This window comes from Oncorhynchus mykiss, chromosome 10 (assembly GCF_013265735.2).
Source record: "Oncorhynchus mykiss isolate Arlee chromosome 10, USDA_OmykA_1.1, whole genome shotgun sequence".
In the NCBI taxonomy this organism is placed as follows: domain Eukaryota; kingdom Metazoa; phylum Chordata; class Actinopteri; order Salmoniformes; family Salmonidae; genus Oncorhynchus; species Oncorhynchus mykiss.
This window is the reverse complement of record NC_048574.1, coordinates 56,173,292-56,186,890: the sequence shown is the minus strand read 5'-3', so window position 1 is coordinate 56,186,890 and position 13,599 is coordinate 56,173,292. Positions and strand designations below refer to the sequence as shown.

The 13,599-nt window shown below is 48.1% G+C and overlaps 2 protein-coding genes across 3 annotated transcripts in view; one reads left to right on the top strand and one right to left on the bottom strand.

Annotated features, from left to right (window-relative positions):
• ctnna2 (catenin (cadherin-associated protein), alpha 2) overlaps positions 1 to 13,599 on the top strand; it is a 672,433-nt gene that overhangs the window by 460,455 nt on the left and 198,379 nt on the right. The gene's annotated exons all lie outside the window — the stretch shown is intronic.
• On the bottom strand, positions 9,743 to 13,459 carry LOC110534327 (leucine-rich repeat transmembrane neuronal protein 1-like). Its single transcript, XM_021619117.2, has one exon. The coding sequence runs from the start codon at positions 12,112 to 12,114 to the stop codon at positions 10,531 to 10,533; it is 1,584 nt and encodes a 527-aa protein (XP_021474792.2). The 5' UTR covers positions 12,115 to 13,459; the 3' UTR covers positions 9,743 to 10,530.

Sequence of the window (13,599 nt, the reverse complement as noted above, 5' to 3'; positions counted from 1 at the left end):
TTATATTTCTATGGTTTGGGGCCAACATTTATGACACCCCTCCCCTGAAAGTTATTATACTCCTGCGTATCGTTCCTACTAGAGTAGTTATAGTAGTGGAACACGTTATTATCTCTCAGGGGGGAATTTGCTTTACAGCAGAATCACCCATTAAAACACAACAGATGTTACACAGGAAGTAAGACACAATGTTCACAATGAGCCACACAAGGCCTGTGATGTGACCCTGTTGGTTGGGGTTTGTGTTACCAGATGTCTATGGCCCCTGAACTGTACGAATGACCCTGTCGTTCAAGGTGTCGCGCTGTGTTAGTCAGATGGGTTGTCTATGACGTTTGCGTGACCCTGTCGTTCAAGGTGTTGCGCTGTGTTAGTCAGTTGGGTTGTCTATGACGTTTGCGTGACCCTGTCGTTCAAGGTGGTGCGCTGTGTTAGTCAGATGGGTTGTCTATAACATTTGCGTGACCCTGTCGTTCAAGGTGTTGCGCTGTGTTAGTCAGATGGGTTGTCTATGACGTTTGCGTGACCCTGTCGTTCAAGGTGGTACGCTGTGTTAGTCAGATGGGTTGTCTATGACATTTGTGTGACCCTGTCGTTCAAGGTGTTGCGCTGTGTTAGTCAGATGGGTTGTCTATGACATTTGCGTGACCCTGTCGTTCAAGGTGGTGCGCTGTGTTAGTCAGATGGGTTGTCTATGACGTTTGCGTGACCCTGTCGTTCAAGGTGTTGCGCTGTGTTAGTCAGATGGGTTGTCTATGACGTTTGCGTGACCCTGTCGTTCAAGGTGTTGCGCTGTGTTAGTCAGATGGGTTGTCTATGACGTTTGCGTGACCCTGTCGTTCAAGGTGTTGCGCTGTGTTAGTCAGATGGGTTGTCTATGACATTTGCGTGACCCTGTCGTTCAAGGTGGTGCGCTGTGTTAGTCAGATGGGTTGTCTATGACATTTGCGTGACCCTGTCGTTCAAGGTGTTGCGCTGTGTTAGTCAGATGGGTTGTCTATGACGTTTGCGTGACCCTGTCGTTCAAGGTGGTACGCTGTGTTAGTCAGATGGGTTGTCTATGACATTTGTGTGACCCTGTCGTTCAAGGTGGTGCGCTGTGTTAGTCAGATGGGTTGTCTATGACATTTGCGTGACCCTGTCGTTCAAGGTGGTGCGCTGTGTTAGTCAGATGGGTTGTCTATGACGTTTGCGTGACCCTGTCGTTCAAGGTGTTGCGCTGTGTTAGTCAGATGGGTTGTCTATGACGTTTGCGTGACCCTGTCGTTCAAGGTGTTGCGCTGTGTTAGTCAGATGGGTTGTCTATGACGTTTGCGTGACCCTGTCGTTCAAGGTGTTGCGCTGTGTTAGTCAGATGGGTTGTCTATGACATTTGCGTGACCCTGTCGTTCAAGGTGGTGCGCTGTGTTAGTCAGATGGGTTGTCCATGACATTTGCGTGACCCTGTCGTTCAAGGTATTGCGCTGTGTTAGTCAGAGGGGTTGTCTATGACATTTGCGTGACCCTGTCATTCAAGGTGTTGCGCTATGTTAGTCAGATGGGTTGTCTATGACATTTGCGTGACCCTGTCGTTCAAGGTGTGGCGCTGTGTTAGTCAGATGGGTTGTCTATGACGTTTGCGTGACCCTGTCGTTCAAGGTGGTGCGCTGTGTTAGTCAGATGGGTTGTCTATGACATTTGCGTGACCCTGTCGTTCAAGGTGGTGCGCTGTGTTAGTCAGATGGGTTGTCTATGACATTTGCGTGACCCTGTCGTTCAAGGTGTTGCGCTGTGTTAGTCAGATGGGTTGTCTATGACGTTTGCGTGACCCTGTCGTTCAAGGTGGTACGCTGTGTTAGTCAGATGGGTTGTCTATGACATTTGCGTGACCCTGTCGTTCAAGGTGGTGCGCTGTGTTAGTCAGATGGGTTGTCTATGACGTTTGCGTGACCCTGTCGTTCAAGGTGGTGCGCTGTGTTAGTCAGATGGGTTGTCTATGACGTTTGCGTGACCCTGTCGTTCAAGGTGGTGCGCTGTGTTAGTCAGATGGGTTGTCTATGACGTTTGCGTGACCCTGTCGTTCAAGGTGTTGCGCTGTGTTAGTCAGATGGGTTGTCTATGACGTTTGCGTGATCCTGTCGTTCAAGGTGTTGCGCTGTGTTAGTCAGATGGGTTGTCTATGACGTTTGTGTGATCCTGTCGTTCAAGGTGTTGCGCTGTGTTAGTCAGATGGGTTGTACCCCTGCACACTGGCTCATAGCCTCATTATTGTTATTCTTATTGTGTTTTTTATTTTAGCCTACTTGGTAAATATTTTCTTCTTCTTGAAGTGCACTGTTGGTTAAGGTCTTGTCAGTAAGCATTTCACAGTAAAGTCTACACTTGTTGCATTCGGCGCATGTGACAAATACATTTTGATTTGATTTGTGTTCGTCAGATGGGTTGTCTATGAAATAGTACATGACCATTCATTAAGGTGTTGCAGTTTTCACATTTTAGTCATTTAGCAGACTCTCTTATCCAGAGCGACTTCCAGTAGCGAGTGGATCCATTTTCATGCTGGTCCCCCGTGGGAATTGAACCCACAACCCTGTCATTGCAAGTGCCATGCCCCACCAACTGAGCCACAGTCTGTGTTAGTCTGTGTTAGCCAGAATTATTGTCTATGACATTTACTTGACCTTGTCGTTTAAGGTGTTGTGTGTGTGTGTTACAAGTGTTATCCAGATATGTCATGTGATGTATGGGTCTGTGTTCGCCACCACACTGTGTTTAATGTGATCTATGCTAGCTCATAGCTGTGCTGTGTTTAACGTGATCTACGCTAGCTGCTAGCTGTGCTGTGTTTAATGTGATCTACGCTAGCTGTTAGCTGTGTTGTGTTTACCGTGATCTACGCTAGCTGTTAGCTGTGCTGTGTTTAATGTGATCTACGCTAGCTGTTAGCTGTGTTGTGTTTAACGTGATCTACGCTAGCTGTTAGCTGTGTTGTGTTTAACGTGATCTACGCTAGCTGTTAGCTGTGCTGTGCTGTGTTTAACGTGATCTATGCTAGCTGTTAGCTGTGCTGTGTTTAACATGATCTACGCTAGCTGTTAGCTGTGTTGTGTTTACCGTGATCTACGCTAGCTGTTAGCTGTGTTGTGTTTAACATGATCTACGCTAGCTGTTAGCTGTGCTGTGTTTAACGTGATCTAGGCTAGCTGTTAGCTGTGTTGTGTTTTACGTGCTCAACGCTAGCTGTTAGCTGTGTTGTGTTTAACGTGATCTACGCTAGCTGTTAGCTGTGCTGTGTTTAACGTGATCTAGGCTAGCTGTTAGCTGTGTTGTGTTTAATGTGATCTATGCTAGTTGTTAGCTGTGTTGTGTTTAACGTGATCTACGCTAGCTGCTAGCTGTGCTGTGCTTAACATGATCTACGTTAGCTGTTAGTTGTGTTGTGTTTAATGTGATCTACGCTAGCTGTTAGCTGTGCTGTGCTTAACATGATCTACGCTAGCTGTTAGTTGTGCTGTGTTTAATGTGATCTACGCTAGCTGTTAGCTGTGCTGTGTTTAACGTGATCTATGCTAGCTGTTAGCTGTGGTGCGTTTAAAGTGATCTACGCTAGCTGTTAGCTGTGCTGTGCTGTGTTTAACGTGATCTACGCTAGCTGTTAGCTGTGCTGTGTTTAAAGTGATCTACGCTAGCTGTTAGCTGTGCTGTGCTGTGTTTAACGTGATCTACGCTAGCTGTTAGCTGTGCTGTGTTTAAAGTGATCTACGCTAGCTGTTAGCTGTGTTGTGTTTTACGTGATCAACGCTAGCTGTTAGCTGTGTTGTGTTTAACGTGATCTATGCTAGTTGTTAGCTGTGTTGTGTTTAACGTGATCTACGCTAGCTGTTAGCTGTGCTGTGTTTAAAGTGGTCTACGCTAGCTGTTAGCTGTGCTGTGTTTAAAGTGATCTACGCTAGCTGTTAGCTGTGCTGTGTTTAAAGTGATCTACGCTAGCTGTTAGCTGTGCTGTGCTGTGTTTAACGTGATCTACGCTAGCTGTTAGCTGTGCTGTGCTGTGTTTAACGTGATCTACGCTAGCTGTTAGCTGTGCTGTGTTTAAAGTGATCTACGCTAGCTGTTAGCTGTGCTGTGTTTAAAGTGATCTACGCTAGCTGTTAGCTGTACTGTGCTGTGTGTTGAGCTCTGCTGGGTCTCTGTCTGCTCTGAGAGTTGTGGGGGAGCCTTTAGAGTTGGCCCGTGTCATTCCTGTTCACACATAGTAACATCCTGCAGTCTGTCGCACACACACGCACGCACACACACACACACACACACACACACACACACACACACACACACACACACACACACACACACACACACACATACACAGCTTGGAGACAGGAGTTTCAAAACCCGTTAACAAGTGCATTACCCAATCACCACACATCCCGCCGTACCCCTCTCCTCTGCTTCTCAACACAGCTGTGCTCTCCGACGTACAGAAACCATTGTCACGCTTCTTCGTACGATTTCCATTTCAAACAGAGCCAATATCAAACTTGATCCCCCCCACCGAAACCCTCCCAACCCCAGATACGACGCGAGCGGAATCGGGCCAATCCGCCCCTTTCTGTCTCTTCTCCTGCATCACCATGGCTAATTAGCTGCCATATCAATAAACCATTATCATGTCCTTCATAGACAGTCAATAGCCATAGCATGAACATGCAAAAAAAATAATGTCAAAGAGTATGTAATCGGTAATCAGAAGATCATCAGGTAATCAGGGAAGCGAGTCCATTTGGGAAACCAGTCATCTGTGTTTGTATTGATTTTGCTCAGTGTCATCAGGTTGTTAATATCGGGAGGTCATAGGAGAGTGATACGCCCTGTTGGGTGGTGATGACCCTTTGTCTGAGACGATCAACAAATACCTGCAGGTTCCTCCAAACAGTGTGAGAGAGAGAGAGAGAGAGACAGAGAGAGACAGAGAGAGAGACAGAGACAGAGAGTGACAGAGACAGAGAGTGAGAGAGAGACAGACACAGAGGGAGAGAGACAGAGAGTGAGAGAGACAGAGAGTGAGAGAGACAGAGAGTGAGAGAGACAGAGAGAGACAGAGAGAGACAGAGAGTGAGAGAGACAGAGACAGAGAATGACTGAGAGAGAGACTGAGAGAGAGAGAGAGACATAGACTGAGAGAGACTCAGAGACAGAGAGAGAGACAGAGAGAGAGAGAGACAGAGACTGAGAGAGACTGAGACAGAGACTGAGAAGACTGAGAGAGACTGAGAGAGAGCGACTGAGAGTGAGAGAGACGGAGAGCAAGAGAGACTGAGAGTGAGAGAGACTGAGCGCAAGAGAGACAGAGACAGAGAGTGAGAGAGACAGAGATTGAGAGAGACAGAGAGTGAGAGAGACTGAGAGCAAGAGAGACAGAGACTGAGAGAGACTGATACTGAGAGAGACTGAGAGACTGAGAGAGAGAGAGAGAGACTGAGACTGGGAGAGAGAGAGACAGAGACTGAGAGAGACTGAGAGCAAGAGAGACAGAGACTGAAAGAGACTGATACTGAGAGAGACTGAGAGACTGAGAGAGAGAGAGAGAGAGACTGAGACAGAGAGTGAGAGAGAGACAGAGAGTGAGAGAGACTGAGAGAGACAGAGACTAAGAGAGACAGAGACAGAGAGTGACAGAGAAAGACAGAGACAGAGAGTGTCAGAGAGTGAGAGAGACTGAGAGCAAGAGAGACAGAGACAGAGAGTGAGAGAGACAGAGACAGAGAGTGACAGAGAAAGACAGAGACAGAGAGTGACAGAGACAGAGAGTGAGAGAGACTGAGAGAGAGTGAGAGAGACAGAGAGAGAGACAGAGACAGAGAGTGACAGAGAGTGAGAGAGAGACAGACACAGAGAGTGAGAGAGACAGAGAGTGAGAGAGACAGAGAGTGAGAGAGACAGAGACAGAGACAGAGAGAGAGAGAGACAGAGAGTGAGAGAGACTGAGACAGAGACTGAGAGAGACTGAGAGAGACTGAGAGAGAGAGACTGAGAGTGAGAGAGACTGAGAGCAAGAGAGACTGAGAGAGAGACTGAGAGCAAGAGAGACTGAGAGCAAGATAGATAGAGACTGAGATAGAGACCTCCTGCCCCCCCCCTACCTCCTGTCCCTCCTACCTCCTGTCCCCGCCTACCTCCTGTCCCTCCCTACCTCCTGTCCCTCCCTACCTCCTGTCCCCCCCTACTTCCTGTCCCTCCTTACCTCCTGTCCCCCCCTACCTCCTGTCCCTCCCTACCTCCTGTCCCCCCCTACCTCCTGTCCCCCCCATTGTGTGTTAGAAAGACTGACTCAAAATGGAGGTGCCAACAGTAGCCTGTGCGTCAAGGCATCATCGAATATTTATACAAATAAATCAGGACAACGCAGCCTAAATATAGGCCCAGCAGTTTGCATGATTTGAGGGGCTATCAGGCAAGAAAATGAATCAGACAGAATATAAGACAATAAGATGATAAGCAAATGACTGTCGGTATATTGCACATCTCACATCTCACTATGCTGTGTCTCTTTGCCCTGCTCGGCTCGGCTGTATCGGTCGGTGGCTAGCCTACTTAGCATACAGATGTCATGCCTAGTTATGATTCACGGCCATTTTGGATTTCAAAGTGGGCTGCCCGGTCGGGAGATATCATGAATACGAAGTAGATCATGAATCTGAAATGGCAAATTCCGCTGCTGTTGTCGCCGGTTGTTGTTGTTTTTCTCTGGAGCGGCTCCACACACACACAAAAAGACTTCACATTTTAGTTGAGTTATTGCTCCCGTCTTGTTGCTTTTTGGGTTTTTCTCCTGGCCTAGTGTTCCACTCTGTGAAACTCCTCGTATTTTAGATATCAGAATAGATGTAGGATGGTACAGTACAGTTTACGCATGGCACTGTATACACAAGAGTTTAGTGTACATGATATTGTCTAACGGCAACCCATGGGGCCTACAGATGTAGTATCTTAATTTGATCACCTCGTTGCAGGAGAACTTTCCGGACATGCAAAACCTAAAGTGGATTTGAGGTTTCAAAAAAATGTAATTAAATGTAATAATTCACATTTCCTGTTGCTGCAGGATTGTTTTCTTGCTGTAGCAAACGGGCTCAAATGAAGATACTGTATCTGTAGACAGGCTACAGTTCAGGCTTTAGTACCATAGTAGAGGCTTGTACAGCCTATAGAAAAGGAAAATCTGAGAACCTTTCTAGTTAGCGTTTGAGAATATCCCAGCTCTGCACCCCTCATAAGGCACAAGCAACTATACATTTATATTAAAGTGAAGGTATCACAATATGCATAAGGAACATCGACAGCGTTACATATGCTGTATTTCGTTGGTTAGTTTGAATGCATCTGTCTGTTTGCGTCAAGGCAGGTGGTTGGAATGCAGTGATTATTTGATTTCATGTCAGAGACATCATCATTTGTCCTCCCGGTAGATACAGCATGTTATTAGGTTTTTGTGTCACGCTGCTCTAACTCTGCAACATCACTTCAACAACACACACACGCGCACGCACGCGCACGCACGCACACACACACACACACACACACACACACACACACACACACACACACACAGACACAGACACAGACACACACACACACACACACGCGCACGCACGCGCACACACGCACACACACACACACACACACACACACACACACACACACAGACACAGACACACACACACACACACACTAACAAATATATAGATCTGCCTATTTTTGCCACTGTACAAATGTATGTGGAGTAGGACATACACACACTCAGTCTTGCATAGCTAACATTGTCGGGACACACACTTCAGTCCCATTCAAAATCCCATTTTCCCTAACCCGAAATCTAACCCTAACCTTAACCCCAAAACCTAACATTAACCCTAAAACCTAACACTAACCCTAATACTAGCCCCTAACCCTAATTCTAATCCTAACACTAACCTGAACCTTAATCCTAAAAGCCAACATTAGCCGTAACCCTAACCCTAACTCATAACCATAATCCTAATTCTAATCCTTAAACTAACCCTAACCTTAATCCTAAAAGCTAACATTAACCCTAACCCTAGATCCTAACCCTAATTCTAACCTTAACCCTACACCCCCTAGATATAGCATGGTTAGTTTACTGTTCTTGTGGGAACTTCACGTCCACACACACACACACACACACACACACACACACACACACACTATGGCTGAACAACTCCATGATGATAACAGCCTATTTGTCCCGATGCTGAGTGATTGCGATTGTGGAATGATGGAGATGTGATGTTGCTGCTGCAGCTGCATTCTGCCTAGGAACACAGTGTACTACTTCTACACACACACACACTCTAACCCTAACCCGAATTGTAACCTTAAACCTGGCCTCGCCTTTCACTTTGAGAGATAATTGTCTTTGTTTTACTGTCCTTGTGGGGACTTTTGGGGATTTTAGGTCCCCACGATGATAGAATAACCAGACACTACTCTCGCTTTTTCTGTCTCTTTAGCTACAACAACAGCATGTGCACAGTGCCACCATATCAATATAGAAACACACACTGACACAGTAGGCTGTATTTACTGATTGCAGTCACACACACAGCATTATTACATTCCAACTCATACAATCACACACACTTGAATATACACACACCACACATATGCATGCAATCATAATGTGACACTGTGCAGAAGCTCTGAGTCTAGTGTATTTTCTCCCTCCCTCTTTCCTTCCTTCCTTCCCTCTCTCCCTCCTTCCTTCCTTTCCTGGTGATGTTAGGACACTAGAGAGCAGCCTTCACCTTCTTTCTGCCGCCTCCGCAATCACTCCTTTCCTCAGCTATCACTCATTTCTCCCCCCCCCCCCCTAGCAGCACCTACATGTCGATTGTCGAATGGTGCAAGACACCAAACCCCTCTGTCGACGCATCTCTCACTCACACAAATGAGGAACATAATACCCCCAGAATAGCCTTATATTGAAAGAACAAATGTTTCAACATTACACGCAGAACATAGTCAGGAAATCCATCGGCCCCCGGGCATGTGTGTTACTGGTGTCTCTTTTGAGACAGATATTTTAGAATATTTGTTCTGTATTTTTGAACTTTTTTTCTCTCTCTATTTTAGAATTAGTTTTGATTTGAATAGTGTCGGTGCTAGGCGTTTTCTTCCACCTTTTGATGTGTCCCACGCGGTGAAAGGAAGGCATCGCTCTAGCAATGACAGCCAGGCAGCAGTGAAGGAGGAAAAGCAGAGCTTTTAAGACCTCTCAGACCATGATGATGATCTCGCTCTGCTTCTGCCTGTGTCGTCTGTGTGGATGTTTTGGACAACACACACATTTGATCATGTGAAAATACGCCACCTGATTAGTGTCAGATCAATTTTAATCTGGAAAGGATGGAGGAGAGGGAGGGGAAGTGGGAAGACGGGGGGGGGGGGGATTCGGTGGGAAGCAACCACAACATCTATAGCGAGCCAGCACATTGAATGCCCCCCTCACTCACAAATAGAGAATGAGGGATCAAGAAAAGATCTGATATTCCTATTGGAGAGGATTTAACATTTGAGATGAAGTGCGGGTAGGTTGCCCCTCTGGCCCTTTGTCTTTTGGCCCAACTAGACATACTGCAGTAGGCACGCCAGACAAATGCTCTCTCTCTTCCTACCGCCAGCGCGAGCACTGCATCTCTTTTCATAACCCACCCCTCTCCCCAACGGTTCCTTACAACACAAGGGCTTTACTGTGAATAGCAATTCATTTATTTAAACATGGTATTTTTGTTGTTGTAGTTTACAAAAGAAATAGGATAGCATCTAGCATCTTTTTTTCCCACTCTTGCTTTTTTAACATATTTTACACAGAATTGATCATCTTTCTTTTTTTTTTTTTATAATCCAACTTTGCATTATTGTTGTCTTTTTTTGTTGTTGTTGTATTACCACAATAAAAATGGTGTGTTTATGGCTGGCCAGTATGTCCCCAGTTGGTCTTTAGACAATAGCAGAATATCCTGAAGTAAGAAAGACTCATTTAAAGCTGAAATAATATCCACTCCTGGTGTAGAGAAGAAGAAGAAGAAGAAGAAGAAGAGGAAGAAGATGAAACCATTGGTGCCTACAAACATAGTAATCCTCTCGGGAGTTTCTGTATAAAGTCAACATAATATTCCATCTCTGGTGATTCTGTGCGTCAAGTCAACAGGCACAATAGAGTCTGGTCTCCATACTGTCCATAGAGGCCCTTCAGATCCACAGCAATTAATCCACGGTCTCAGTCAGTCCTCCCCCTTTCTCCTCCACAGTAGGGGGTGAGCAGCACAGTGTGACACAGTGTAAATAGTGTCCATAGCAGGATCCCTGGTTCAAACCTCACTTATACAACCCCAACCCACCCAATATATCCCATATATCCAAAAAGGGTCTCCGTGGTTGTCCATATTATCCACACAAACACACGTAAACACACACATATCCACACACACACACACACACACACACACACACACACACACACAAAGGGTCGGGTCAGACCTCACACTCCCGGGAGGGCTGCTGCTGGCAGGTGCAGGAGCCGTACTCGTTGATGATGACCAGGGCCCCCTCGATGTGGTTGGGCTTGTAGTCGACGTAGTACTCCGGCGTGGACATGGTGGCCATCTGCTGCATGCTCTGCTTCTGCTTCTGCTTGCGCCGATGGCTGCTGAAGCACTGGCGCACCTGCCGCACGCCCGCCGGGAAACACTTCCAGGTCACGTAGAGCATCAGCACCACAATGAGGAAGGAGAAGATGAGCGCCATGGTGCCCGTCACCACCTTGTGAATCTGCATGGTGCTGTCTATGTCGTCGAGGTTAGCCACGGTCACGGTGAAGGAATTGGTGACCACTGCGCCGCCCTCGGCGGCTGGTGGATCGTAGGGGTTGGCCGTGGGGCCTCCCCGGGCCTGGTCCTTGGTGGTGTAGCCGGGGTACCATCCCATAGTCGTGGTGGCCTGGTCGATGCCATCCTCGCACAGCTGGAAGGCGTATACGGCGTCCAGTACGTCCTCGCCCTGTGCCACGTCCGGGCTGGAACACAATAGCTGGCTGTCCCGCTGGCCCCGGAAGGCGCTCAGCCACTGGGCCAGGGCGCACACGTTGCGGCTGCATTCCCACTCATTGCCTGCCAAAGTGATGCTGCCCAGGGATGACCATGAATCCAGGATGCGCTGCTCCACGGCCGTCAGCCGGTTGGCGTCCAGCATGAGGGCCTTGAGGTTGGGCACGCTCTCGAAGACGTGTGGCTCAATGTATGCGATCTCATTGGCCGACAGGTCAATCTTCTCCAGGAAGGGCCAGGTCCAGTCCAGGGTGCTGACCACAACGGTAGCCCGGTTGTTGCGCATGTAGAGCGTGCGCAGCGAGATGAGGCGGGGGAAGTGGGCCAGGTTGACTTTGACCAGCTCGTTGTGCTCCAGGTGCAGCTCGGTGAGCTTGAAGAGCCCGGCGAAGGAGTTCCGCGCCAGGCTCTGAAGCTGGTTGTAGCCCAGGTCCAGGAACTGCATGCTCCGGCAGTCCTGGAAGATCCTCACTGGGACAAACTTGAGGGCGTTGTAGCGCAAATGCAAATTGGTTAGCTTTCTCAGGCCGTGGAACAGGTCGGGTTCCAGCGCCTGCAGCCTGTTGTACGATAGGTCCAGGATGCGCAGGTTGGGGAGGGGCCTGAAGGTGCCGTTGGGCAGGCTCTCGATATGGTTGGTGCTCAGGTCGAGCTCCTTGACCCGGCGCAGCCTGTCGAAGGTGCCCTCCTCCACCACGTCGATGTTGTTATGATCCAAGTAGAGCCAGGTGAGCTGCGACAGGCCAGCAAAGTGGCCCTCGCGCAGCTCCGTCAGGTTGTTCTCGCGCATGGACAGGCCCAGTGCGCTGCTCAGGTTGCGTGGAACGTCGGTGAGATTGAGCCCCTCGCAGTAGAGCAGCTTGCTGTCGCAGCGGCATAGACGGGGGCAGATGCCCTCCACCGATGGGACCATTTTGAGCACGATGCCCAGCGAGCACCACAGCAACAGTATCAACCCAGGGGGCTTCCTCAGGGGCCACTTTAGGTACAAGCCTATTAGAAGGAAATCCATCAGCCTGAAAATCCTCGGATAGATCCGCAGAGAAAATGTCCATTGGAATCGTTCCGGTATTATTCTGTCATGGTTCACATCGTAATGTGTAATCTCTCCCCGGCAGGAAACCAGCTCTTGTATTGTTTTTGTATTCCCTTTCTTGTAGTGAATTGTGTTGTGCGTGTGTGTGTTTTTTCCCCCAAGGTATTTACTTATAGAAAGGAAGAGGAATCCAGTGTGGTGGAAAAAAAGAAAAGAACAGGGGAGAGGGATAAAGGGCAAGTCACTTTGCTCATGTTAGATATCAGGGGGCAAGATGAGAGCCGAAGCGGGTAAAAAATGCTTTCTTCACCGAGCGATCATGTATGAAAGGAATCCTACTCACCCCTATCCAGAGACGGACATCCCCTATTCAGCGACTTCCTTTGTGCCCGCACTAATTATGTGTGAATCTAAAAAAGGACCCCAGTGTGGTACAAATTTGCCCCCCCTCCCTCTCGTCCTTTTCAGCCAGAATACCAGATCCTGGCAGGCTTACAATGTCTTAGTTCTCCTCGTGTGAAAGAAGCCAGAAAAGACCCAAGAAATCCAAGTGGATGCTGGTTAGGAAGTGCAAGTTTCCTGCTCGGCTGCATGCATGAGTGCCGTGCCTCCTCGCTCTCTCTCTCTCGCTCGCTCTCTCCCTCCTGCTCCTCTGCAGTCACTACTGCTGCGATGATCCGAAGAGGAGAACAGAGGAAAAACCAAGCCAACCAAGAAAGGAGAGGAAAAGACTAACTCAAAACTCTCTCTCGATAAAGACTGGGGGCAGATCTGTCAACACAAATTACCGTCCGTCACTTGAAGCGATCGCTGACCTGCACGGCTTAAATCCAGTCAACTCTGTCATTATTATTTTAGTGACCGACCGGTGCGCTTCAGAAAATATGTATTGGAAGGATAAGGATGGGTAATGCCAGGGTCTCTCTCATTCTCTTCTCTCTCTCTCTCTCTCTCTCTGTTTTCCCCTTAGTTTTTTTCTACTTTCTTTTTAGTATCCTTCTTTTAGATCCCCTCTTATCTCCTGTGAGAAGCCCCTTGACTCCTGCGTCCTTCTGTCTTTTGGGTTCTGTTCATATCCACTTGTGTTGTTAGTGGTGTTTTTCCCTGGTCGGCTGGAGGGAGTTTGCTGGTGGAGGCTGGAAGGCTGAGAGGCTGAGGAGGCTGCTAGTAGGGAGGCAGAGGCGGTGTGTGACAGGGATGGAGAGGAGAGGCAGAGCACTCTTCACTTCGATCCCTCGCTTGCAGCAGACTAGTGTACCGGCAGAGCATGCAGAGGCACCGTCTGTTCACTGAGTGTCGTAAGCCACTCACAATTCAGACTGGCCCCACTCTCTCTCTCTCTCTCTCTCTCTCTCTCTCTCTCTCTCTACCCTCCACCTTCTTCTCTCTCTCGCTCTCGCTCGATTTCTCTCTCTCTCTCTCTCTCTCTCTCTCTCTCTCTCTCTCTCTCTCTCTCTCTCT

Coding starts and splice junctions, on each gene's coding strand:
- LOC110534327 (XM_021619117.2), bottom strand. CDS start 12,114: ATGGATTTCCTTCTAATAGGCTTGTACCTAAAGTGGCCCCTGAGGAAG.